The sequence below is a fragment of the Sus scrofa genome, chromosome 17, assembly GCF_000003025.6.
Source record: "Sus scrofa isolate TJ Tabasco breed Duroc chromosome 17, Sscrofa11.1, whole genome shotgun sequence".
In the NCBI taxonomy this organism is placed as follows: domain Eukaryota; kingdom Metazoa; phylum Chordata; class Mammalia; order Artiodactyla; family Suidae; genus Sus; species Sus scrofa.
Genome location: NC_010459.5, coordinates 10,643,845 through 10,670,348, shown reverse-complemented (window position 1 = coordinate 10,670,348; position 26,504 = coordinate 10,643,845). Strand labels below are relative to the sequence as shown.

At 47.4% G+C, this 26,504-nt stretch overlaps 1 protein-coding gene across 1 annotated transcript; it reads right to left on the bottom strand.

Annotated features, from left to right (window-relative positions):
* Window positions 1,685-13,480, bottom strand: GINS4 (GINS complex subunit 4). The gene is made up of 8 exons (XM_003483876.4): window positions 13,303-13,480; window positions 12,365-12,479; window positions 8,733-8,819; window positions 6,996-7,109; window positions 4,428-4,525; window positions 3,908-3,996; window positions 3,039-3,129; window positions 1,685-2,961 (listed from the first exon to the last, which is right to left on the bottom strand). The coding sequence occupies exons 2-8, from the start codon at window positions 12,458-12,460 to the stop codon at window positions 2,865-2,867; spliced, it is 672 nt and encodes a 223-aa protein (XP_003483924.1). The 5' UTR covers window positions 12,461-12,479; window positions 13,303-13,480; the 3' UTR covers window positions 1,685-2,864.

Genomic DNA, 26,504 nt, shown 5'->3' with positions numbered 1-26,504 from the left:
TTTGTTAACCGCGGAGCCACGACGGGAACTCCTCACCAGGCTTTTTGAATCCACCTCCTTTACCTAGTAGCGAGGAGGTGGCCGATCTGTCCTGGTTGAGATGGCAGTTATGAGTATGTTACATATGTTACCACAATACAAAAAAAAAGAAAATCGATTTTGAAGCATTCTCAATGTTTGGAATGTTTAAGCCTCCCAAGAGAAATCACTTAATGTTCTATGAAGTTCTGACGTATGATGTACGAGCTTAACAGTTGCCTACGAGAGCCTCATGGTTAACTCACGTCTGTCACAGAGGGGAGCTGGATGTGCGCGGGTGTGGCACCGAGTCAGCACAGCTGGGGTCTTGGTGCAGAGTCATGGCTGATACATGTTTGCTGGGCTGGGAAACCCAGACATGGACCTGCAAGCACTTCTCAGGAAGCTCGCTGGCGATGAGCTTGTGACAAAGAATGATGACAGGATTTAAGGCAAATATTCCTTCACGCTTCCAGTGAGGGGTTTTGTTTTTGTTTTTGTTTTTTGTTTTAGCCCACGGTATGCAGGGTCAGTTCCCAGGCCAGGGACTGACCCTGCGCCACAGCAGTGACCTGAGCTGCTACAGTGACAGTGGGTCCTTAACCCACTGAGCCACCAGAGAACTCCAGTGCAGAATTTTTAAACAATAAAGCCAAACATCCACCACAAGCTGAAAGAGCTAAAAAAAGGACATCACACTTCGTCAGTTCCCTTTACTTGGTTTTGAAATCAACTTCCCCCTGATCTTGAAATGAGTTATCTACACGAGCCTTCCTTTGAAGAGGTGACCCAGGAAATGGAGCCAGGCCGTCTGTGGCTTTGATGGTGACCTCACTAGACGCATGGGGTGGGAAAGGGTGACAGATGCCATCAAAGCGGGATCCCTCAGTCAGCAGCGTCTGCACAGCCTGGGGGTTCCCCAGACACGCAGCAGAGTCCGGGGCCCCACCCCAGACCTCCAGAGTCCGAATCTGTATCTTGGCAAGATCTCCAGTCAATTGGAGTGCAGTTGAAGGCCTAGGAAGCGCTCTTCTAAATGAAGAAATGACAGCTTGGCCCTGTCCTGGCCACTCAGCACAGTAGAAGCCACAGTCAGACAGGCACACAGGTAACAAGGAAGAAGGAGACTCGGGTTCACTTACTGCTAAATGCCCACTTCGTTTCCCACCTATGACTACTGCCAGCCCTGCCTGCATCTCAGGATGTCCTGAGGGCCAGTGGGGTCCTTGCGACAAAGCTGAAGTGATCAGGGCCCAGCCTGCCTCTCAGACCTTATTGGGTACCACTTTTCATGGTGTCTACTGTGTTCCTGCTACACTGACTGCAGGCAAAACTCACTTCTGCCTCAGGGCCTTTGTACAAACTTTTTTTTTTTTTTTTTGGTCTAGAAAGCTTTTCCTTTTGAGCTCTGTGTCTGGCCCCTTCTTGTTTTTCAGATCCTCTGCCTAATTCAGAGGTTCACTAAAATCGGCGAGAACCCCTCAGAGCACCCAATCTGGTCACTCTGTTCTAATCTGCTGCAAGGTGCTTATCCTGCCTGGGCAGATTCGGTGACGGCCTTATTGTGGGTTTGAGCCCCAGAGCCCTGAACTGTGCCCAGCACACTATGCTCAGTGCACATTTGTTAACAAGAGGCTGAAGATGCTGGATGAAACGAAGCCATGCGTGAGAACGAAAATGCTTTTATTAACGAATACAACCTGCCTTGCTTTCACTGGAGATCTCTCTTGGCAATGACAGCAACATCACGCTGATGCTGCTACACACCTGCATCAGAAATAAAAACCTGCTGCCTTCCCATGGAGCGAGAAAAGACTGGCATGTAATCAACACATTTCAGAGGAAGATGACTCACGCACTGTCTGTACGCTCCTCCCTCAGGGGTCACCCACTCACTTAGTTTAACCTCGTCTGTTTGCCTTGAGAAAGTGAAAAGCCTCAAAAGAGCCGATGCCACCTGGCTCTCGGGGCCTCGGCAAGGCCGGCAGATGGCCTGCGGGCGGGCCTGGGGGTGGTGGACGAGCTTCATTCAACTGCACGCTGGGCACCGCCCGCAGGCTCCTTCTGCCACGGAGCTGGGACCTAATAATAGCTTATTGGGATGTTCAGGGAAGCGTGACAGAAGCTGGCTTTAAGCCCAATGTTAGAGGTTCCAAAAGGTGAGTTTCCATGATCCAGGGACACGCCACAGAAGGCGGCACGAGGGCTTAATCTATTTACAGTCCTTCTACCAGGAGGGTTAAGTGAGCTCTCCCACCTCTGTGGGCTCAGGGCCAATTGGTCCCCTCAGCACAGGCAGGGGGCCCCACCTTCCTCAGTTCAAATATCACAGGGGGTCTCCCTGGACCCCACCCCCCAGAGGGACAGCCCACCTGCTGCTTCCGCCAAAAGGGCAGAGTTAGGATATGCGATAAGTGAGGGATCTGCCTTGAGGTCCTCTCCTCACTGTCCCAGTGACCCACTGTGCTTGGGGTCAGGTGGGCAGGTGACTGGGGTGGTGGTGGGGATGTCCCAAATATATTCCGTAATGTTCTGTGCCCTTGTTCTTGGTCAGTTACTTCTGTTTTGACCTTTGTTTACTTTTTGGTACTTGTGGGGTTTCTTAGGGCCGCACCTGCAGAATGTGAAAGTTCCCAGGCTAGGCGTCAAATCTTGAGCTGTAGCTGCTGGCCTACGCCACAGCAACGCAGGATCTGAGCTGCAGCTGCAACCTACAGCACAGCTCATGGCAATGCCAGATCTTTAACCCACTGATCAAGGCCAGGGATTGAACTGGCATCCTCACGGACACTATGTTGGGTTCTTAACCCGCTGAGCCACAACGGGAACTCCAGTAACTTCTGGTTTTAAATTAGCTGTACGGCTCCAGAGGCAACCAGGGGAGCGATGGTTTTGTATCGGATCAAGTGCTGGGAGCCTTCCTCCAGGTCGATGACGTAGTCCCTGGAAAAGGAGGAGGACATGTGCCCAGAGAGCTCGGCTGTGGCCTGATGGGGACAGCCTCTCCACCGTCCACTCACCTCTGCTCGTCTGTCTCTGGTTCCACCAGGATGTTTTCCTGTCGCTCCTTCACTCTCAGAAACACGTATGAATCCAGGTCTGGTTTGGGAACTGCCAGAAAAAACGACCATGCCATCAGAAAGGAAAGGCTCTGCCAACGAGATCGAGGTTGGAAAAGCTGCCGGGACAAGCTGCCTCAAGCACTAAGGGACCCCACCCCCCCCACCCCCGTGTCAAAGCATCTTGGGGCACAGGAGATCTAAGTGGGAGATCTGGCTCCTTCGGGAAAGAGAGCACTTCCCACCAAGGCTGCACAGCACCCATGCGGTCGGCAACTGAGGAGGCCTTAGGATGCACAGGGAGCCGGGGAGGAAAGAGCATGGGACGTGGGGGAACCACGCACATCCTAGGAGGACAGTGTGCAAAGCGAGTCGGAAAACATTTCTGGATGGAGGGTGGGAGGAGAGGGGATTAGAGAGATGGGGTCACATGGCGATGGCTACCCTTGTTCCTGCTACCAAAGACTATTTTTTTAGGGCCACACCAGTGGCATATGGAGGTTCCCAGGCTAGGGGTTGAATTGGAGCTGAAGCTGCCAGCCTCCACAGCACCCCATGGCAACGCCAGATCCTTAACCCACTGAGCGAGACCGGGGTTCAGACCCTCGTCCCTACTAGTTGAGCTCCTTACTGTTGAGCCATGACGGGAACTCCTCAAAGACTTTTTGTTTTTGCTCTAGAACCCTCTCTTTCTCTTGTCTGCCTCTCTACACACTTATTTTCTCATGTTTGAGGGAAGAGAGGGAAGACACGGATCCTTCTCAAAGGCACCTGGAGACCCGTGGGATGTAACCATGGCCCCTGGAGTCTGTAAAGGGACATCCGCTCACCTGCCCTCAGGAGGTCCACCTTCTGTAAATTAGGAGGCATGTGCTTTAAGGCGACATTCTTCAGGTAGTTCTCTGTGTTCACCATGTACCTGAAACACACGGATTCAAGATCGCAGTGATGGAGTTCCCATGGTGGCTCAGCGGTAACAAACCCAGCTAGTATCCATGAGGATGCAGGTTCGATCCCTGGCCTTGTTCAGTGGGTCAGGGATCCGGAGTTGCTGTGGGCTGTGGTGTAGGTTGCAGACACAGCTTGGATCTGGCGTTGCTGTGGCTGTGGCGTAGGCTGGCGGCTACAGCTCTGATTCGACCCCTAGCCTGGGAACCTCCATATGCAGTGGATGTGGCCCTAAAGAGACAAAAATAATTAAAAAAAAATCACTGTGGCAACGGACCTGACGGAGCCACCAGGGCTGTCAGACAGGCAACAGAGGCTATGCGATCAGCCTCGAGGACACAACCACGAAGCTGTGCTTGTGAGCAGGGCAGCGCAGGCGGCCCACACGTACTGCTTACTCACTCTTGGGCAAAGGCAAACTCTTCTGGAGAAAGGCTGGAAGGCTCCCCCTCAGGGCGTGTTTTCTCCTTTTCAAGGACATGAGGAAAGAACTTCTCTATCTGTGGGGACAGAAAACATGTCAGCACTTCACGCCATCAGCAGGTTTGAGAAGTGGGTCACCAGAGGTCCCGTCTGATTCGAGGGTCACACATACTAGTTTTCTGCAACAGGTCCGGGTTCCTCTTGAAAGTGACTTAAAAAATGGCCAGTCTCCGTGGTCGAGACGCTTTCTAATCATAAGACCTGCCCTCTGGATTTTAAAAAGCCAGGTTTCTAAAGAATTTGTAGGAAAAGACTGTGGCACAGCGGAAAGGAATCCAACTAGGAACCATGAGGTTGCGGGTTCCATCCCTGGCCTCGCTCGGTGGGTTAAGGTCCGGCATTGCCGTGAGCTGTGGTGTAGGTCGCAGACTCGGCTCGGACCCCAAATTGCTGTGCTCTGGCGTAGGCCGGCAGCTGTAGCTCTGATTTGACCCCGCGCATGGGAACCTCCATACGCCACGAGTGTGGCCCTAAAAATTTAAAAAAAAGACCAGGGCTCTGAAAAGGAAGGTGGTTTAAAGAGGATGAGAGGCTTTCATAAAAGAAACGCTGCAGCTACCACTGGAAATGGAATTTCAAAGAAAGGGAAGGGGAGGCCATTCAATATTTTTATGTAAACGTACAGGGTGTTCTTCTGTAGGATGAAGCGAAGGCTGGAAAGACACACACAGAATATATGAGCAGGCAGAGAGTAACATCAATCATAATAACATTATCAGCAAGGATAAAGCCTATGATGAAGTGAGGCTTGAGAAAAATGCTGAGAACTGAGAAAAAAATTAAACCAAAAAACTAAGAGCTCCCATTGTGGCTCAGCGGGTCAAGAACCTGACATAGCATCTGTGAGGATGGGGGTTTGATCCCTGGCCTCGCTCAGTGGGTTAAGGATCCGGCATTGCTGTGAGCTGTGGTGTAGGTTGCGGGCCCAGCTTGAATCTGGTGTTGCAGTGGGTGTGGTGCAGGCCGGCAGCCTGCAAACTTCCACATGGCGAGGGTGTGGCCGTAAAAAGAGAAGAAAAAGCTAAAAGCCACAGAAAGGTGTGTGTGTGTGATGAGGGACCAGGCAGGGCACTCTGGTCTGGAGTCCATGCTGTCATGGTCACTTCCGTTGGGGAACTACTCCTCGCAAGCAGGGTCAGGACGACAGTGAGGAGGAGCCGAGGGCGGAGATCAAGGAGGTCTGATCCTTCCCTAGTGGTGCAAGGGGTTAAGGATCTGGCACTGTCACTGCAGTGGCTCAGGTTTGACTCCTGGCCTGAGAACTTCCACGTTACGGGTACAGCCAAAAAATAAATCAAGCCATGCAAACACTTGGGGATGACAGCATGGGGTAATAACAATAATTTTAAAACTTCAGAAGAGATTTATGTTCACGGAGAGGCAGAATGAGCCCGCAAGTGCTACGTGATGCTGGGCAGCATCACCACCAATCCAACAGTCTAACATCCAGGATAAAGGAAGTGGTCAGCCCGTCTTTCACCAAAGTGACCAAATGACAGTGAGAATTCTGTGCTCCATTGAGGGTGGGATAATTTAGGAAGATTGTGGACAAACCTTTTCAGGGAAGAGAAGAGGAGAAAATAAAGGCCGAAATGTTCAGCTAGAGGACTCTGATGAGCCCGGGGAGCTGCTGTCAGATCTCTGCGGCGCTCTCACGTGGAAGAGGGTACGGGTGATCCCTGAATGCCTCTGGGGTTGCGGGGTGGGGGGGGCACCTTCAACCCTGTACAGTCAAAGCCTGTGAATAACTTTACTGTTGGCCCCTGCATCCAAAGTCCTGTGACCGCAGATTCAAGTGAAAAAATTCTGCCTACAGGTGGACCATGCAGTTCAGACCCATATTGTTAAAGAAGCAAATGTGTTTGCTTTGTAATAACTCAGAGGACAAGTGGAACCAAAGGAGAAGCAGCTTCAAAGAAGTAAGAACGTTCCAGGATTAAAAGAGACACGATACAAAATCAGGATGTCTTGCAGTTTCATTTTTATAAGTTAGGTGGCCGCAGAGACTGCGTTAAATGTCATTATTGTGGTGCACTTGACACTGACTGAATGACAGATGCAAAAGAGTTCTTAAAACTAGTTCTCCTTGGGAGTTTCCTGGTGGCCAGGGGATTAAAGGTCTGGCATGGGCACTGCTGTGGTGCTGTGGTTTGATCCCTGGCCTGGAAATTTCTGCATGCCACAGGCATGCCCCCCCCCAAAAAAAAACCCAAACAAAAAACCCCCAAACCATCTAGTTCCCTTCTTCAGTATTCTTTGTTCTACCAATGCAAATTCCACCCATAATGCTGCCACAGGGCCACTCCATGGGGCGCCATCGAGCAGCAGTCAGACTAACACCGTCCCTGGATCTGCGATGTGGGTGACACCCAGGAACGATGTCTGGCCCTCCTCACTTTGGCCCCCCGCTGTGGGGCCCCAGGGCATCTCCAGGCTGCACCCTCCCAGCTCCTCCCTAGGATGGGCTGCAGGGAGCCCTTGGCAAACCTTCATGAGCCGACACCGCAGGTAGCTGCTCAGGACAAAGCGGATCCTCTCCATCTCCATCTGATGGATGCTGACCTTCAGGTCCCCCTTCTTGGCTCTCCTGAGATTTTCCTCCTATTAACAGAGAACATGAGGGGCGCTCCCTTCGTGGCTCATCAGTTAACGATTCTGATGAGGATCCATGAGGATGTGGGTTCAATCCCTGGCCTTGCTCAGTAGGTTAAGGATCCAGTGTTGTGAGCTGTGGTGTAGGTCGCAGTCTCGGCTCCGATCCTGTGCTGCTGTGGCTGTGGCGAAGGGTGGTGGCTGCTGCTCCATTGTGACCCCTAGCCTAGGAACCTCTATATGCTGCAGGTGTGGCCCTAAAAAGCAAAACAAACAAACAGAACAAAAACAGAGAACATGAAGTCTGTAAAAAAGCATGAGCATAGGAGCGTCAAAGGCTAAGCACTTTTTTTGTTCACTGCACGAGGCCCACAAGGACCATCACTGTTGGCAGTGGTGAAGCCACATGCGGTCAGGACAAAGCAACTTGTAAGGGCTCTCATTTTAGTTTCTTAATCACACAGTTATACACGACTACAGTCTTGTTGCAAAAAGTGCAAACAGTACTCTTTTGCTTGTAGAAAATGACCATTTGAGTAGAATCTGAATCTGGGTGGTCAGAAGGGCCCAGAAGAACAACTCAACTGTAAAGGAGATAACACAGCAGAACAGAAGAAAGATCTGAAGGGTCTTTTTCATTTGTTTTATGGCAGCACCCAAGGAATACGGAGGTTCCCAGGCTAGGGACTGAATTGGAGCTACAGTTGCAGGCCTACACCACAGCCACAGCCACACAGGATCCAAATGGCATCTGTGACCTACACCACAGCTCTTAGCAACACCAGATTCTTTTTTTTTTTTTTTTTTTTTTTTTCTTTTTGCCTTTTCTAGGACCACTTCCCGTGGCATATGGAGGTTCCCAGGCTAGGGGTCTAATCAGAGCTGTAGCCACCACCTATGCCACAGCCATAGCAATGCCAGATCCGAGCCGCATCTGCGACCTACACCACAGCTCACAGCAACCCCAGATCCTTAACCCACTGAGCGAGGCCAGGGATCGAACCTGCAACCTCATGGTTCCTAGTCAGATTCATTAACCACTGTGCCACGACAGGAACTCCAACACTGAATTCTTAACTCACTGAGCGAGGCCAGGGGTTGAGCCCACATCCTCATGGATACTAGTTGGGTTCTTAACCCATTGAGCAACAATGGGAACTCCTTTAAGGATGTTAAAAGTAGTGTGAAAACATTAGCCAAGAAACTGTAAAACAGCTACCCTGAGGCTGACAGTGACCAAAGCCGGGCTCATCTAAGCCAAAGGCAACAAACTCAGAGGCCACGGGGCCAGGAGGGTGAGGTACAGCGGAGGAAGGTGGGCGCCCAGGGCCTGGGGCATTGGGGGGCACCTGAAAGGGTGGCCCTTACCCTGCTCTGCTCAGCTGTTCTCATGTACAGACACGGGAGTGGTGTGAACAGGTTTTGAGAAGCCTATATCCATGGGGATTTCATGGGAAGCCAACACTCAGATGTTCCCAGGGGCTCTCACGCTTTGTAAACGTAGATAACTCATTCAGTGTTTAAAACAAAACTAGGCTGGGCCAAACAGGTTTGCTCTCAGAGCACGACCTCTCTCACTCTGCCAACATCCCTCCTAGAGTTGTCCTTTGACCCGAGACAGGCACCTCTTACCATGTGATCCAGCTGTTCCATGACACACTCTACGATTTCAGACTTGTTTTCCAGCAGCTCAGGTGCAAACTTTTCATTCATCCAGGCCTGAAAAAACAATGCCACCCCCCCCACCCCCAACGAAAGAGCATTACTCACAATGGAGCGAAATAACCCTGTGAGTTAGTGCACTCATCCCAAATCACAGCTCCTTCAGCAAAGATGACTGCTGACCAGATGGAAATACTGGAAATGCTTTGAAAACAAGTTATGCTTTTGTTTTTGTTTTTTTGTGGCCGAACCTGTGGCATATGGAAGTTCCCAGGCTAGGGGTCGAATTGGGGCTGCAGCTGCCGGCCTACACCACAGCCACAGCAACAAGGGATCCAAGATACGTCTGTGACCCACAACCCCAGCTCATGGCAATGCTGGATTCTTTTTTTTTTTTTTTTAATCTTTGCCTTTGCCAGGGCCACTCCCTTGACATATGGAGGTTCCCAGGCTAGGGGTCAAATCGGAGTTGTAGCCACCAGCCTACACCACAGCCACAGCAACACGGGATCTGAGCCGTGTCTGCAACCTACACCACAGCTCACGGCAACACCGGATCCTTAACCCTCTGAGCAAGGCCAGGGATTGAACCCGCAACCTCATGGTTCCTAGTCGGATTCGTTAACCACTGAGCCACGACAGGAACTCCTAATGTTGGATTCCTAACCCACTGAGCAAGGCCAGGGATTGAACCCGCATCCTCATGGATATTAGTTGGGTTCTTTACCTACCTAGCCACAACGGGAAATGTTTAACTATATTTAGCTATGTTTAATGATGGCTTTTTAATTTCTTTTAGTGGGCGGGCTGTGTTCACGACCTTTTATTCAACCAGCATTATCAGGAAAAAAAAAAAAAATCACCATTCACTTTGAAATGTTGGCAGCATACCTCCTGCTAAGAATAACCCTACCTGGTAGCCAGAGGGTGCGCTTTACCAAGAAGCAGCACCTTTCTACTCTTCCTGCTACTGTCCACCAGGGGCACCAGCACCCCTCTATTCTGGGAGGAGACGTGGTAAATCTACAGTCTCTTACTGAAGCTCAGAGCACTTCACGCTTTCCTACTCATCATTATACTCATCTGAGAAGTGGGTACGGTTATTTGTACCTTACTCATGAGAAACGGAGATGAAGTTGTTAGTCCAAGAGTATAAAAGGTCACAATAGATATGGAAATTCTGCCACTACAGAGTTTGGGAATGAGACGGTCAATTCCTCATTTATGATTCAGGTCCAGACACTTGGTACCTTTCAGAAATTATCAAGGCTTAGGGAACTAAAACAGGGGACTGAGGAAATCTTGCAATCACAGGGGATTTCGCTTTAGCATAGCTCAGAATTACAGGCCAAGCAGCCTCCATTTATTCCTTCTGACATCCTTGCATCTCTGCTTCTCCAACATCACCATCTGGACATGTTATTAAGTATCAGGTATTGCTACTATCATTTTTTCCAGGTGCTCAAAATTTTATAATAGTATTGCAGATATATAGAATTAACCAGAAAGACCATCTTGTATTTTCTTTCTTTTTTATGGCTGCATGTTAGTTAGTTCCCAGGCCAGGGACTGAACCTGCACCTCCACAGTGACCTGGCCTGCTGCAGTCAGATTCTTAACCCACTGTACCACAGTGGGAACTCTGAGACGTCCTGTATTTTCAAGGAGCAGAATTTGTGAAAAAAAGATCAAATTATCAGAGGACTTATAAAGCAGGAATTTTTATTTCCTTTTTATTCAATAGGTACAAAAATACACACAAGGAGTTCCCACTGTGGCTCAGCGGGTTGCGAATTTGACTAGTATCCACGAGGATGTAGGTTCAATCCCTGGCCTCATTCGACGGGTTAAGGATCCGGTGTTGCCATGAGCTGTGGTGAAGGTCACAGACGTGGCTCGGATCCCAAGTTGCTGTGGCTGTGGTGTAGGTGGGCAGCTGTAGCTCCGATTTGACCCACAGCCTGGGAACTTCCATATGCCATGGGCGTGTCTCTCAAAAGATTAAAAAAAAAAAAAAAAAAAGCTCTGATATAAAAACAAATTAAGAATTCACTGCAATATGGTCAGAATTCTCATAGAAAATATAATTTCAAAATTACCTTCTTGGGTTTTGTCACTCATGATGGCATTTAGGGTAGGAGAGCACAAAGAATGCTAAAGCTTGGGAGTTCCCGTTGTGGCACAGCAGAAATGAATCCAACTAGGAACCATGAGGTTGCGGTTTCGATCCCTGGCCTCGCTCATTGGGTTAAGGATCTGGCATTGCCGTGAACTGTGGTGTAGGTCGCAGACGGGGCTCGGATGTGGCGTTGCTGTGGCTCTGGCATAGGCCAGCGGCTACAGCTCTGATTAGACCCCTAGCCTGGGAACCTCCATATGCCACAAGTATGGCCCTAAAAAGACAAAAAAAGAAAAAAATAAATAATGCTAAAGCAACAAACATGAGAGAGTTCTGCAAAGGGGCAGTTAAAGTGGGAAAGAAAAAGCAGTGACTGCAGTGGATCAGAGACCGGGTTCATATCCTGGCTCTGCTGCCAGTGCATGACCTTGGCCAGTTATGTGTGTTAATCTCGAAGCCTCAGTGTCCTCATTTGTAAAATGGAGGTAATACCTGCCCCGATGGGCTGCTGTAAGGACTATTACCACTCGCAGCTAACACCCAGCGAGTGCTCAGCATGCATCAGACAGCACTCTGAGCACTTCCCACATGTTATCTCGTTTAATCCTCACAACAACTCTGCGAGGCTACCATTATTAACTCCACTTGACAGCTGAGAAAGTGCTGCAGACAAACTGTCCAACTTGCCTAAGTTGTAAAACAGACGAGTGGCAGGCAGAGATTTAAACACAGGTAGTCTGGGGGAAAAAAAATATACAAGCAGCCGGGGAGTTCCCTGGTAGCCCAGTGGTTAGGATTCAGTGTTGTCACCGCTATGGCTCGGGTTTGATCCCTGTCCTAGAACTTCCACATGCTGATGCGTGAGGCCCCGAGCAAAAAATAGAGGCAGTCTGAACTCTGAAACCATCAAGACTTCATGAGAAAACAACTATAAACAACTCTGGCACACAGGAAATGCCCAATAAACCATGGCTGCTCTGACTAAAAGAAGTATCCCAGAAGTGATTTTAGGGAAGCAGTAAACATACAGAACAGCTGATAAAAGAAAAGTATTTGGAGGAAAAAGAAGAATAAGGCCAGTTTTTGGCTAAAGAAGGTGTTTCAGCACTTTCTTGTTAATCCAAGCATTCTACAGGGAAATGGCAGACATTCCAAGGGACTAAAGTCTACACCCTGCAGGTCTCTACGGCAACACTTCCGCAGTGCATGCAAACAATGCGTGTATCTTTGTTGTGCAAACTGTTCTAGTAAATGTCCCCAAAGCTGTCTCTTATTGGCCCCACTTGAGGACTCTGTTTTTGACATTATGAGGTTTCTACCAGGGCCCTTATTTCCTATTTCTGTGTGGGTGGTAAGATCCAGTCCATCTTCTCTTGAAATCAGCCTTGAATTCCATCTTCTCATTTTGATTCCTGACATCTGCACAGCTGCACTAAATACAGTGGCTCCACTTGGAGCAGGGGATTCTGTGGGGGCTGTTTACCTGCTCCAGCCTGTCAATGAGCTCTGCAGGAGTCAGGACCACCTCCTCACTGTCCCCATCAGAGTCCTGTCCCAAGAGGTCCAGTTCCTCCGTCATCTTCTCTGAAATCGGGAACCTAGTAAATAAAAGAACCCATACTGTGCCATGTTTTCCATTTGCAAGAAGAGGCAATTACATGTCTGGAAAAGGGAAATGTTTACTGGAGTTGTCATTGGCGGTGGCTAGAGAATTCATAGACTGTGGTTTTTTAATTCTTTACTTACTCGCAACCTCATGGTTCCTAGTCAGATTCCTTAACCACTGAGCCACGACGGGAACTCCTGTAATTCTTTACCTCTTCCCTCAAATCTTAGGTCAGGGATCAATTTCCCAAAGCAGTCGCTTTTTTTTTTTTTTTTTTTTTTTTTTTTTTTTTGCCATGCCCATGACATGTATAATTTCTGGGGCCGGGGATCGAACCCGTGTCATAGCGGCAACCTGAGCCGCTGCAGTGACAACGCCGGATCCTTAACCCGTGTTTCCACGTGCACCCTGAACGAAACAACTATCACACTTGTCTGCCTTCCAAGAAGAGGTCTTTTCTAAGGGACTGCGTTCACTCAGCTCTAATGGGAATCCTGGCACCTCTAAGTACTGGGGACACAACGACCAGGGCAGCCCCTGCGCTTGGCGCCGCGCCTCACAGCAGACACTTAAAACTGCCAGGAGAACCAACCTACGCCCACTTCCTAGAAACACATGGTCCAGTAGCATCGGGAAGGTGGGTAGTGGGGACGGAGGGCACGTCTCCGAAGCCTCAGGGAAACCCAGGGCACATTCCTACAGCTCAGCTCTGCTCCCCTCCTGGGGCCGCAGGCACAGGGTCACCACCTCCCCCAACGCGCGCGCGCGCGCCCAAGCACACACGCGCGCGCACCCGCTCCCACCTGCACGCTCACCTGGGCTGTGGCAGGTGCGAGGCTCTCCGGGGGACGGGCAGGAAGGGCCGGACGCTTGCCGACTAAGCACAGGCCCCCTGGCAGTCCACGCGAAGACTTCCGGACAAGCAGTCGATCCACTTCTCAGCTCCCGCTCTTCTCTCCAAACATCCCCTCTGCGTCTAACGTCAGCGCGCACTGACGGCGCTGACCAATCACGCCCTGCTGCCGTGCCCACCCAGGGCGGGGATTGCGTCCGTGGGGCTCTCCCAGCAACTTCCTGAAAGGAGGAGGCGGGAGGCGGGGCCGGGTGAACCCCGCCCCCTCGGCCGGCGCCCGTGATGGTCGGCAGGGGGCGCCTGGCCACCGCGACTGAGGACATCGGCGACGTGGGCCTCCTCTCCACCTGGTGCTGTCGCCCGCGTGTGCTCTGGCTTGTAGCCCGGCGGACAGAAAGGTGGGCTGTGTTAAAATCAGGCCTTTTCCACCTCCTGCGTATTTTCACGCCCGCTCTTGTGTCCTTTCTGGTTCCTTCATCTCTGCCGGAACCTTTGCTTTGGCCACTACTCCCAGCCTTATAGGTAATGGTTCGAAAGGCGCTGTAAGGGGTGCCAGACCACCAACAACCACATCCGTTGGGACCTGAGAGAAATGCAGGTTCTCAGACCCGACCAGACCTGTGGAATCAGAAACTGGGGGATGAGGTTCAACAGACTTGGCTCATCACGTGATTCCCATGCAGGTGAGCTTGGAGAACCACTGCTTTGGCATTAAATGTTTATGCCTTCTACCTTTCGCTGGAGGGCAAAAACGTATATATATATTTTTTCTTTTTCTTTGTGTGATTATAGTTTTTCATCTCTAAATTGCTGACGCTTTTCTTTCTGCTCTTCTTCATTTTCTGTGCAAAGTTTCACTTCTGGCTCCCCTGGAAGTGTCTCTTCCCCATCAATCGGAAGACTCTTTGTGGTGTTTCTTTTTTCTTTTTATTATTATTATTATTTTGTCTTTTTAGGGCCACACCTGCGACATATGGAGGTTGCCAGGCTAGGCGTCAAATCTGAGCTGTAGCCGCTGGCCTGCACAAGAGCCACAGCAACACAGGATCCAAGTAGTGGCTGCGACCTCCACCACAGCTCATGGCAACACCAGATCCTTAACCCACTGAGTGAGGCCAGGGATCAAACCTATGTCCTCATGGATGCTAGTCAGATTTGTTTCCACTGAACCATGATAGGAACTCCCCTGTGGTGTTTCTTTTCTATGCCATATTGATTGATTAGGAAAAAGAAATATCCTATATCCAGTCTCTTGGGATAGACTATGATAGAACACAAGAAAGGGAATACACACATACATATATACACACATGAGACTGGGTCACTTTTCTGTACAGCAGAAATTGGCACAACATTGTAAATCAACTATCATTTAAAAAAAAAAGTTCGGCTACTTGACAGGTTGGTAATACCTGTTGGGTTGTTATCATGTTATGAAAATGATTACAATAGAGTATACTGAGTGAGAGCGTGGGCGTATTTACACAGGGCTGTGGAACATCAAAGGGAATCCCAAAAGGGAGGGACATTTGGGCTGTGACAGATGATGGCCTTTTCAAGGTCCGTTCCAATGATTGGTGATCCAGCGGTTTTGAGTTGTGGCAGGTTGTGTTTTCCCAAGAGTGCTGCTCTGATACCGATCTCATGATCAACTCCTCTTACTGCACTGTGATGCTGATCGCCTCCATTGGAGGTGGGGGCTGTGATCTTGCCCCTTAAACCTGGGAAGATCTCTGTAACTCCTGGACCGAGAGAATGTGGCAGACGTGAGGCCACAGGGCTTCCGGACCTGAGTCAGGAAGGGCCAGGCGGCATCCGCCCGCCCTCTTTCTTTCTCGTTTTTCTTTTTTTTTTTCTTTGTAGGGATAGCATATGGAAGTTCCCAGGTTAGGGATCCAATAGGAGCTACAGCCACCAGCCTACACCACAGCCACAGCAATACCAGATCCAAGCCACCTCTGTGATCTGCACCACAGGTCATAGCAACGCCAGATCCTTAACCCACTGAGCAATGTCAGGGATACAACTTTCGTCCTCATGGATACTAGTCGGGTTCATTACTGCTGAGCCACAGGGGGAACTCCATTGGACCTATTTTTTCAATCACTAAGGGTAATAGGCCATATACATACATACATACATATATGTATATACACAGTATCATGGGCCTTTTTGGAGAAAGGTGCTTTCTAAATAGAATGTAATGCTGTCATTAGGGTTCACGTCATCACTGCCTTGCTCATTTGGTCAACAGGTGTTTCTCAATGTTTCCTTCCTCTGAATTCCATCACATTCTGTCTCACTACCCTTGGTAGTCTTGGGGCGTGTATTCATTAAGCAAAGTTTAACCCCCAGTTGTTCTGAATTAATGACGATCTGGACTAAGGATTGGAATGAAAGAGGGCAACTTGCATTTTTTTTTTCTTCTTTTTCGGCCGCCCCATGACCTATGGAGTTCCTGGGCCAGTGATCAGATCCAAGCCGCAGCTGCAACCTCAACCTATGCCACAGCTGTAGCAATGCCAGATCCTTAACCCAGGGATTGAACCTGTGCCCTAGTGTTCCAGAGATGCTGCCAATCCCGTTGTGCCACAGTGGGAACTTGGCAACTTGCATTTTTAGAGAAGGCAGAAAGGTCCTCTAAGAATATTTCCTTTTAGCCTTACAGGAAAAGCAGTTGACTGGTGAATGTGTAAGTATTTTTCTGGCTGATGGTAAAACCCCATACCTGGTGTGGCTGAGATGCTGGAACACTCAGGAGACCAGAGCCCTGAACAATATAAAATCTGGGCAATACATGGTATTTCTTTTCTTTTTTTTTTTTTTTTTTTTTTTTTTTTTTTTTTTGTCTTTTCTAGGGCTGCTCCCTCGGCATATGGAAGTTCCCAGGCTAGGGGTCTAATCGGAGCTTTAGCCACTGGTCTACACCAGAGCTACAGCAATGCGGGGTCTGAGCTGCGTCTGCAACCTATACCCCAGCTCACGGCGACCCCAGAACCTCAACTCACTGACAAGGCCAGGGATCGAACCAGCAACCTCTTGGTTCCTAGTTGGATTCGTTAACCACTGCACCATGACGGGAACTCCTGTAATTCTTTACCTTTTCCCTCAAATCTTAGGTCAGGGATCAATTTCCCAAAGCAGTAGCTTTTTTTTTTTTTTTTTTTTTGCCATGCCCACGGCATGTATAATTTCTGGGACCGGGGATCAAACCCGTGTCATAGCGGCAACCTGAGCCGCTGCCGGATTCTTAACCCTCTTCTGTCCATGTTGAACTACTCAGGGATGTGATGGATTTTTGTCTCCTTTCTTTGCACCTGATGTTCCCTCTTTCTTGACTTTTCTCATTCCATTTAACCAACTGATGAACTCCTGTTCATCCTTTAGGACTCAGCCAAACTGGAGGACTTCTTCCTCCATGAAACTATCCCCAACATTTAGGTCACCTGTATACCTTACACTCTTCTTCCTTTTTTTTCTTTTTTGGTTGCCCCTTGGCATATGGAGTTCCCTGGCCAGGGGTCAGATCTGAGCTGAAGTTGCAACCTACCCCACAGCTCTGGCAATACTAGATCCTTTAACCCACTGTGCTGGGCCAGAGACTGAACCTGTGTCCTGGTGCTGCAGAGATGCCACTGATTCCATTGTTCCACAGTGGGAACTCTTACTATAAACCTTTTTTTTTTTTTTTTTTTTGGGTCTTTCTGGGGCTGTCCCTGAGGCATATGGAAGTTCCCAGGCTGGGGATCGAATTGGAACTACAGCTGCTGGCCAACACCACAGCCACAGCAACGCCAGGTCCGAGGTGTGTCTGTGACCTACACCGCAGCTCATGGCAACGGCCATCCTTAACCCACTGAGGGAGGCCAGGGATCAAAACCGAGTCCTCATGGATACTGGGCGGGTTTGTTACCACTGAGCCCCGCCAGAACTCCCTGGACTGCTTTTATAAGGGTACCAATCTCATCCACGAGGGCTCCACTCTCATGACTTAATCACCTCCCCAAGGCCCCCACCTCCTAACGCCGTCACCTTGGGGGTTAGGGTCTCCACAAGTGAATTCTGGGGGGACACAAACATTCACCCTAGCGCAGACTCCCTGAGGAGGTGGCTGGTGAGCACAGTTTGCAGGAGAAATGAGTTGGTTCCAAGGAGGAGGATGTGAACAGCTGCGAGGAGATGTGAAGTCTGTGCAGTTATTTGCTCATTGCAGAATATACAGGGACTGTGATGCTTTTTTTTTCTCCCCCAGTTAAATCTGTCTTCTGAAAAACTATGGCCAAATAACATTTATCAGACCAAGGAAAAGGATTTTCGTAACGACTTTCTGGATAAGAGTCAAGCAAAGAGAAATGTGACTTTTCCAGCCAGAAATCCATGTGCCTTTGTGTCATGAATCTCCCATGGAAAAATGTCTACGAGCTAGGTAGGTTCTCGTGTTTATTAGGGTCCACATCATTTACTCTAGGGAATTGTCTCTAGCTCTAATCGAAAACCAGGTCCAACTCAGTATTTCTAAATGCTTACAACGTAGGGCAGTGCACTGTTTTGTTTTTAAATATATACCCGTGGGCAAGGGTTTTGACCACAGTCATAAGAAGAGGCTAAGGGTAGCCTTCCTTCAGAACATACTCTGGACCCAAATTCCATTCATTGCTCTTCATTTTAATGCTTTACTTTTCTTTGTGTTAATGGATTATCGGCCTGGCGCCATTTTAAGAACTCCACCCAACTAATGAAATGGTCCTTCTACTCCCAACTAAAGTTACTAAAATAATTTTTTCTGGGGAGTTCCCATTGTGGCTCAGTGGGTTAAGAACCTGACTAGTATCCATGAGGTCACAAGTTTGATCCCTGGCCCCGCTCAGTGGGTTAAGGATCCAGCGTTGCCGTGAGCTGTGGTATAGGTCGCAGATGTGGCTCGGATCCCGCACTGCTGTGGCTGTGGTGTAGGCTGGCAGTAACAGCTCTGATTGGACCCTTAGCCTGGGAACCTCCATATGCCATGGATGTGGCCCTAAAAAAAAAAAAAAAAAAAAAAAAAATCAGTCAATAAATAAAAATAAAAATTTCTTAAGTTCCAGACTTTCTGATTAGTTCCAGAGATGGAATTTTGTTATAACTATTACCATTTTGTTTTCATTTCTACCTGGAACGTCTCTAAATTATTTATCCCTTGAGGTGTCAGTACTTGAAATAATAAGAGACAAGTTAATACGGACAGGTGAAATTGAAAATTTTGTGACATCTTAAAAACTTCTGGCATTATGTGGAAATTTCTTCATTGAAACACTTCTTCAAAATAAGGGTCTCACTGGTGAAATTAAACGTGTTAATTGAGTTCACTATCCACCCTCTGTCTATCAGAATGTTAAAGATGATGGGATGATTAATTATGTTCCATGTCACTGGATATTTTACTAAGTTAGCTAGAACAGATAATGTAATAATTCCGCCTTTAGAGTAGCCCAAAGGAGTAAAAAATTAGATTTTTTTCAGTTTATGCTATGTTCAGTTCATCATAAAAACACTTTCAGCTGAAAACACTGAAATCTGGTCATGAAATTGGGTTAATTGTTGGCATTTTTTTGAAACCAGAACCAGAAGCCTTGAGTCCGCTGGTGTCCGAGCTGCTCTTGCTGTGAGCAGCTGTGGTCCTGTGAGCTGCTCACTTGTTGGAATCAATAAGATGTGTATGTGACCCACAGAGCTCCGGCAGGGCTGCAATTACTCTGGACTTTTCCCTGCTTGTGGGGAAGTGAGCTCATAAGCTGCCAGTCACCCTCTTTGTCTCGCCTTGACAAGTTTACTTTATGAGAGAAATTCAGCTTGACCCTGAACTTTACCCTTGGCTATAGGCTGCTTCTAGGCTGGAAGTTTAATTCGTTTCTTTTAGAGGCCTACTCACATACTTATAAACAGGAAAAAGCTCTTTGTCCATATTTTTCATTTTGGGGGGGGGTATAATTAGACCTCGCGGGACTCTGAGGCGAGTGTAGTGTTCCTTTTCTTTCTATTTTTGTTTGTTTGTTTGTTTTTGGCCATGCCTGTGATGAGGTACTTGGACCAGGGATCCAACAGGAGTCATATCAGTAACACCCTGTATCCTTAACTACTAGGCCACCAGGGAATTCCAAGGCTAGTGTTTTGTTTTGTTGGTTTGTTTGTTTAGATCATAATGGACTTTTTAACAAAATTATTTATTTATTAAAACAATTTTTTTTCATTAAAGTATAGTTGATTTACAATGCTATGCCAGTTTCTGGGAGTTTGGGGTTAGTAGATGCAAACTAGTCCATTTAGAATGGATAAGCCATGAGGACCTGCTGGACAGTGCAGGGAACTCTATCGGATCTCTTGGGCTAGATTTGATGGAATATGAGAAAAAGAAAGTATATATGTGTATGACTGGGTCATTTTGCTGTACAGCAGAAATTGGCACAACGAGACTAATGTTTCTTGATAACTAATGAGCCAACAAAACCAGCAGGCCTGAAGGCTTGGAAGAGGTTGCAAATAGAGACCTGAGTAAAATGCCAGCTGGGGTGGTGGTGGGGGGTATTGTGTAAAATTATCAAAGCCCACCTTGCTACTAAGCCCACAGCTTAATTGGTGTGCATAGCATTTAGGATATGGTCATTTATGTGGACAAATACATGCAGTGGTTTCCATAAGAAACACTTTTTTGTTTGTTTTGTTTTGTTTTGCTTTATCTAGGGCCACTCCCACGGCATGTGGAGGTTCCCAGGCTAGGGGTTGAATCGGAGCTGCAGCCACTGGCTTACTCCAGAGCCACAGCAACGTAGGATCCGAGCCGAGTCTGCAACCTACACCACAGCTCATGGCAACGCTGGATCGTTAACCCACTGAGCAAGGGCAGGGATCGAACCCGCAACCTCACGGTTCCTAGTCAGATTCGTTAACCACTGCACCACGACGGGAACTCCAGAAACACTTTTTAGGCACTTGATGAAGTATGGAAATCAAGAAACCACCTCACCTACCACGTTCAATCTGGACCTTGCCCTCCTCTTTCTGACCCCATGCTCTTCCTACCCCTAGAGAAGTGACCACAATTTGGCATTTATCACTCCTGGGTGTGTTTACATATTTTACCACATATGTATCCAAAAGTAATATGATGACAACATAAACACTGTGTGTGTGGATAGCAGGATAACTCATGGAATGTATTCATAAGGCAATTTTTTTTTTTTTTTTTTTTTTAGGGCTGCACCAGTGGCAGATGGAAGTTTCCAGGCTAGGGGTCCAATGGGAGGTGCAGCTGCCTGGCCTACGCCCCGGCAACACGGTGGGAGCAGCATCTGCAACCTACACCACAACTCAGGGCAAGGCAACGCTGGATCCTTAACCCACTGAGTGAGGCCAGGGATGGAACCCACATCATCATGGATACTACTGGATTTGCATCCCGCTGAGCCATAACGGGAATTCCAAGCAACTTTATTTTTGTCCCTTTACATTTACTTGTTGGGAATAGTTCTTCCCTCCCTCTGGATGAAGACCTAGGAAGGTCCGTGACTGCTCTTCTCACTCTCTGTTATGAAAAAAAAAAAGTTCCACTGATCACAGCCTCTATTCAGTCATTAAAATGTCTTGTTATAATCACCAACCCCCTTGCCCCTCAGAACAGGGGCTTCCTTGGGCCTCGGATGGGCAACTGGGCACCCAGCCGTCGCCAGATCGGCCTTGAAGTCTATGTTGTAGAGCCACGTGCCCGCCCCCTCGCTGCCACGACCATTTCACGTGGTCCCACGGAGGGAGCACGAGGGTGGGATGAGGCTGGCACACAGCAGAGGCCTTGGCATTTCCGCAGCAGGAAGCTCTACTTGGGATGCCCTCCGATAGGCGTTCCCACGGCCTGTGGATTTCCTCCCACTCCAACCAGCTCTTAGAGGTGCTCGCCATGGTCCTCAGCTCCTGCTCACCAGCCTCCAGGCGGTACCGGGCAGTGGTCTGACTCGTTGGCCACGCCCTGAATCAGTGCACATGCTCAGAACCCTTCCTGCTCATCCCTCCCACTGGCAGAACCTCCCGGAAGTCTGGGGACCAGGGAGCCAGGTGGATTCTCCGCACAGATCCCGTTTTCCAGGACAGAACGTGGAGGAAATACGGAGAAAAGATGGGAAGGGCAGCTGTCCAGCCCACCATGAGCCTGTGTCCTGCTCTCTATTGTGTCCCGTTGATCCCCTGAGTCCATCCTTGCTCCAAAGCCACATCTCAGCTTTACATGCCTTGCTAGTAGGCCCTGTCTCTTCACTTCTAGAATCAGGGTGTCAAATTCCATAACAGACCTTATTGGGACTTTGATTTTCAGGCATTGTCTGTAAAGTGAACTGACTAGATTAAATTTTACCTTCTAAGCCTAAATGCCCCCAGTTTCAAAGGCTTTTTTAAAAAATTTATTTATTTTGTTTCATTTTTAGGGCCACCTGTGGCATATGGAAACTCCCAAGATGGGGGCTGAATCAGAGTTACAGATGTGGGCCTAAGCCATAGTCAAAGCAACTCAGGATCCGAGCCACGTCCGCCACCGACACCACAGCTCACAGAACACTGGATCCCAACCCACCAAGCAAGTCTAGGAATCAAACCCGCATCCTCATGGATATTAGTTGAATTTGTTTTCGCTGAGCCATAATGGGAACTCCCTCAGAGGCCTTTTTTAATTTCTGCCTCTGTTTCACATGGTTAATAATGTAGCTGCGGTAATTCTGACACCATGTATTTCCTTGATAAATAGAAATAATTGTGTTCACTTCAAAATCTGCAGAGAACTTGGGCATAGAAAATAATGTACACAAGCATCTTTTTCTTTTCCTCAGAATTTTCTTACAGTCTCTATCAGGATCTGATTTTTTTTTTTTTTTGCTATTTCTTGGGCCGCTCCCACGGCATATGGAGGTTCCCAGGCTAGGGGTCGAATCGGAGCTGTAGCCGCCGGCCTACGCCAGAGCCACAGCAATGCGGGATCCGAGCCACGTCTGCAACCTACACCACAGCTCACGGCAACGCCTGATCGCTAACCCACTGAGTAAGGGCAGGGATGGAACCCGCAACCTCATGGTTCCTAGTCAGATTCGTTAACCACTGCGCCACGACGGGAACTCCTGATTTTTTTTTTTTTTTTTTTTTTTTTAAGGGCCACACCCGTGGCATATGGAGTTTACCAGGCTAGGGGAGGAATCGGAGCTGTAGCTGCTGGCCTACACCACCGCTCACAGCAGGATCCTTAACCCACCAAGTGAAGCCATGGATCAAACCTGCCACTTCATGGTTACTAGTCAAGTTCATTAACCACTGAGCCATGATGGGAACGCTAGGATCTGATTATTTTTAATTTATAGCTCCTGCTGGCAGAGGTTGGTAAAATTTCTGTTGTAAACATGATTGCTGCTGGGAATTCTGATCACTTAAAAGATGATTTTTCCTATCCTCAATTAGTCCTATATTATTAGATATTAAGTGGGGGTTTTTCTCTGCAGGCTTAAAATGCCCCAGACACGCTGTCAGCCCTTTCCTTTTCTAATCGCTTAACGGAAGAACTCTTTGTGTTAAAATTAACAGATTTTATTAAGATCTACAATAATATTGTTTTGTCAAGCACATAATCCTTCAAATAGCTAAGAAATTAGGAGTTGAACTAAATAAAACATTTGTTCTGTGTATGAGATGCACCGATGTGCAGACTCTGTGCACACACCAACCCTTTAATTGGGAAGGAAAGGTCACAGTACATCTACGTTTCTCAGTCCTCATGTGTCACAGAATCTGAGCTTCTACAGTTATGCTGTTTGGCATTTATTTGGTGGTTCCCCAAAGACTAATTGCCAAAACATTTTGAATACAAATTATGATGCTCATTTCCTGGCCATCAATTGATCTATGGAAATATGAAGTAACAGAATATTAACATGAACAGAAACATGAATAGCAACAGACTGGAGTGATTTTTAGCCACGCCCCCACCTTAAAAAAAATAAAGAACCCTTTGTTAGAGAAACAGCAACAACAAAATTCTTCAAAGACAAGTGATTAATCTGAAGATTGAAGATTTCCCTATCTAGGTAAAAAGTGACAACACAAAGTTAAATAAGTTCTTAACAAGGTCCGTTTGGGTTATGGGATGGAAATCCTGTGAAATCAGATTGTTATGATCATTGTACAATTACAGACGTGATAAATTCATTTGAGTAATAAAATAAATAAAAAAAAAAACCAAGGTCTGTAAATGCTTGTGTTACTCAGATCTTATTAAAAAAATCTGAAAATTCTGCTGGCATAAACTTGCAAACTTGTATGTTGGCATAACTTGACAATGAACCTTAATATAAGATCTTCGGGGAGTTCCTTTTGTGGTTCAGTGGGTGAAGAACAACCCGACATTGTGCACGTGAGAATGGGGCTCAATCCCTGGCTTCACTCAGTGGGTTAAGAACCCAGCATTGCCGTAGCTGCGGTGTAGGCTGCAGATGCAATTCCGATCCAGCGTTGCTGTGGTTGTGAGCTCAGCTGCAGCTCCCATTTGACCCCTAGCCAGGAACTTTCACATGCCAGTGCAGCGGTAAAAAGAAAAAAAAGATTGGAATGTTTCATTAGGAAAACATATCACAGTGTTGTTACAAACGTGGATAATCTGATGACTCCATTTTTATAAATGAAATGCCTTTGCAGAGAATAACAGCTTACAAAATACAGTCTCAGAGTTCCCGCCGTGGCGCAGTGGTTAACGAATCCGACTAGGAACCATGAGGTTGCAGGTTCGATCCCTGGCCTCGATCAGTGGGTTAAGGATCCGGCGTTGCTGTGAGCTGTGGTGTAGATTGCAGACGAGGCTCGGATCCCACGTTGCTGTGGCTCTGGAGTAGGCCAGTGGCTGCAGCTCCAATTAGATCCCTAGCCTGGGAACCTCCATATGCCCCCCCCCCTCTACGTAGACTTAAATTCCTTCCCTAGTCCACGTGGCCCTGGTTCCTGGGTAAGTCACATTTCTCAAGAGTGACAGGCTTTTTCCTTGTTTTGTTGTTTGTTTTAATCAAGGGATTAAAGTTATTGGTGCTCTCTTTAGTGGACGTCCTTACCTCCCCTGCCCCTTCGCTTATTTCCTTCCCCACTCAGTCCCTCAAGTCCCCTGAGAGCAGAGGTGGTTTCTGTTTATCCCTGCATCTAACTCTGAATCCAAGCACCATCATATACAGAGCTCTATATCCTTACTTGTCTAGTTGTAAAATTGATAAATGATAGAAAGAGTCATTAACAGAGTTCCTTTACTACATCTTGACTAGTAAGGTGTTTGTCCAGCTTGATAAGATAGTGGCTTGTAAACCCCCCATATAAGGTCTCATTCTAAGAGACCATATCTGTGGCCCAAACTCTGTTAGAGTTGACATTGACCCTTCTCCTAGGTGGGGAATTCGCAGGGAAAGGAACAGAATTGCATTTAAAACTGAAGTAGACAGCATGGCAGTAATGAATAAGCCCCCTACCCAGGCTTTTTCCTTTTGTTATTCTGTATGTCACTGGCATTGCCAGTGTGTTATGTTAAATCTGGCTACCACTACTAAGAATAGAAAACATTTTAAAGTATTCTCCTGAATTCTTTTTTTCCCCCTTTTTTCTTTTTTTTTTTAAGGGCTGTACCTGCAGCATATAGAAGTTTCCAGCTACACCACAGCCACAGCAAGGCCAGATCTGAGCCGCATCTGTGACTTATGCCACAACTTGAGGCACTGCCAGGTTCTTAACCCACTGAGAAAGGCCAAGAATCGAACCCGCACTGTCAAGGATACTATGTCAGGTTCTTAACTCATTGAGCCACAACAGGAACTCCTGAATTCTTTAAACTTCTTAAATCTTCTGACAAACATTCACTTTTCATTTCCACTTTTCCAAATTTTCTAGGACCTTGTAGTGTGAACGACACTTTGTATTCATCATATACATTCATTGAACTGGTGCAAACATTAATTGAAGTAGGTCCGAGTGATCCTCACCCTGCTTTGTTCTTGGCTGGAGGATAAACATCAGTAAATATAACCATTACACAGTGACCAACTTTAATCTGCAGATGTGGAAGGTGTGAAGCATTTTATTCTTCCTCCCACAAGAGCTGTAGTAAGCGGTCTTACAACAGTACTCAGCAGTGCTCCACACTTGCAAATGTGTAGAGGATTATTATTAATGGCTGATTAACATCTTTTTTGCCATGAATCATGAAAGCCAAAATGTAGGCTCTAGACCACCCATGTTCTGGGAGAGTTGAGGAGTACAGTGGTACATATATTTTGTTCCAAAAGAAGCAAACAGAATTATGTGATCAAAAAAAAAAAAAAAAAAAAAAAAAAAAAAAAGGGTGGGGCTCTCCTGTATTATATCCTAAATTCTTTCCCTAAACCTCCAATGGTGCAGATGTGAAATCCTGCCTAAAACTGGGAAGCTCTATAGGAACTTAATGCCCACTTTAAAAGATTTTAAGGAGTTCCCTGGTGGCTCAATGGGTTAAGGACCTGGTATTGTCACTGCTGTGGCAGAGGTTAAGTCCCTGGCCCTGGAACTTCCTCATGCTGCGGGCATGGCCAAATATATATATTTTATATACATTTATATAATATACATTTATATTTTAAATCTCCATTTTGCAAAAAGTAGTTGTATAAATCAGACACAACCAAAGATCTTTTTTTTTTTTCCTCCTTTTAAGGCTGCACCTGTGGCATATGGAAGTTCCCGGGCTAGGGAACCAAATCAGAGCTGCAGCTGCCTGCCGGCCTACACCACAACCATGGCAACACTGGATCTCGGCCACATCTGCGACCTATGCCACAGCTTGCAGCAACGCCTAATCCTTAACCCATCATGTCGGGTTCTTAACCTGCTGAGCCACAGTGGGAACTCCTCTTATTTCTTGAATCAAATACATTTTTACTATGAAAGACTACTTCTTGTTTTTTCTTTTTCCTACTTAGCTAACATATCTGCACTTGAGCTAAAGCGTGTAAAAAACTGAAAAGTGTGACAAACGGTATAAATGTCAGACGTTTGTTTAAAAATACTAAACTGCACTGAACCAGTGATTCTAGCAGTAATGTCTATCTGCCAAATTGATCACTTTACCCAATCACACCAAACATGACACGGAGACGA

Coding starts and splice junctions, on each gene's coding strand:
- GINS4 (XM_003483876.4), bottom strand. CDS start 12,460: ATGACGGAGGAACTGGACCTCTTGGGACAGGACTCTGATGGGGACAGT. Junction 8,820..12,364: donor TCATTGACAGGCTGGAGCAG/GTAAACAGCCCC, acceptor TTGTTTTTTCAG/GCCTGGATGAATGAAAAGTT. Junction 3,130..3,907: donor GGTGGACCTCCTGAGGGCAG/GTGAGCGGATGT, acceptor TTTTTCTGGCAG/TTCCCAAACCAGACCTGGAT.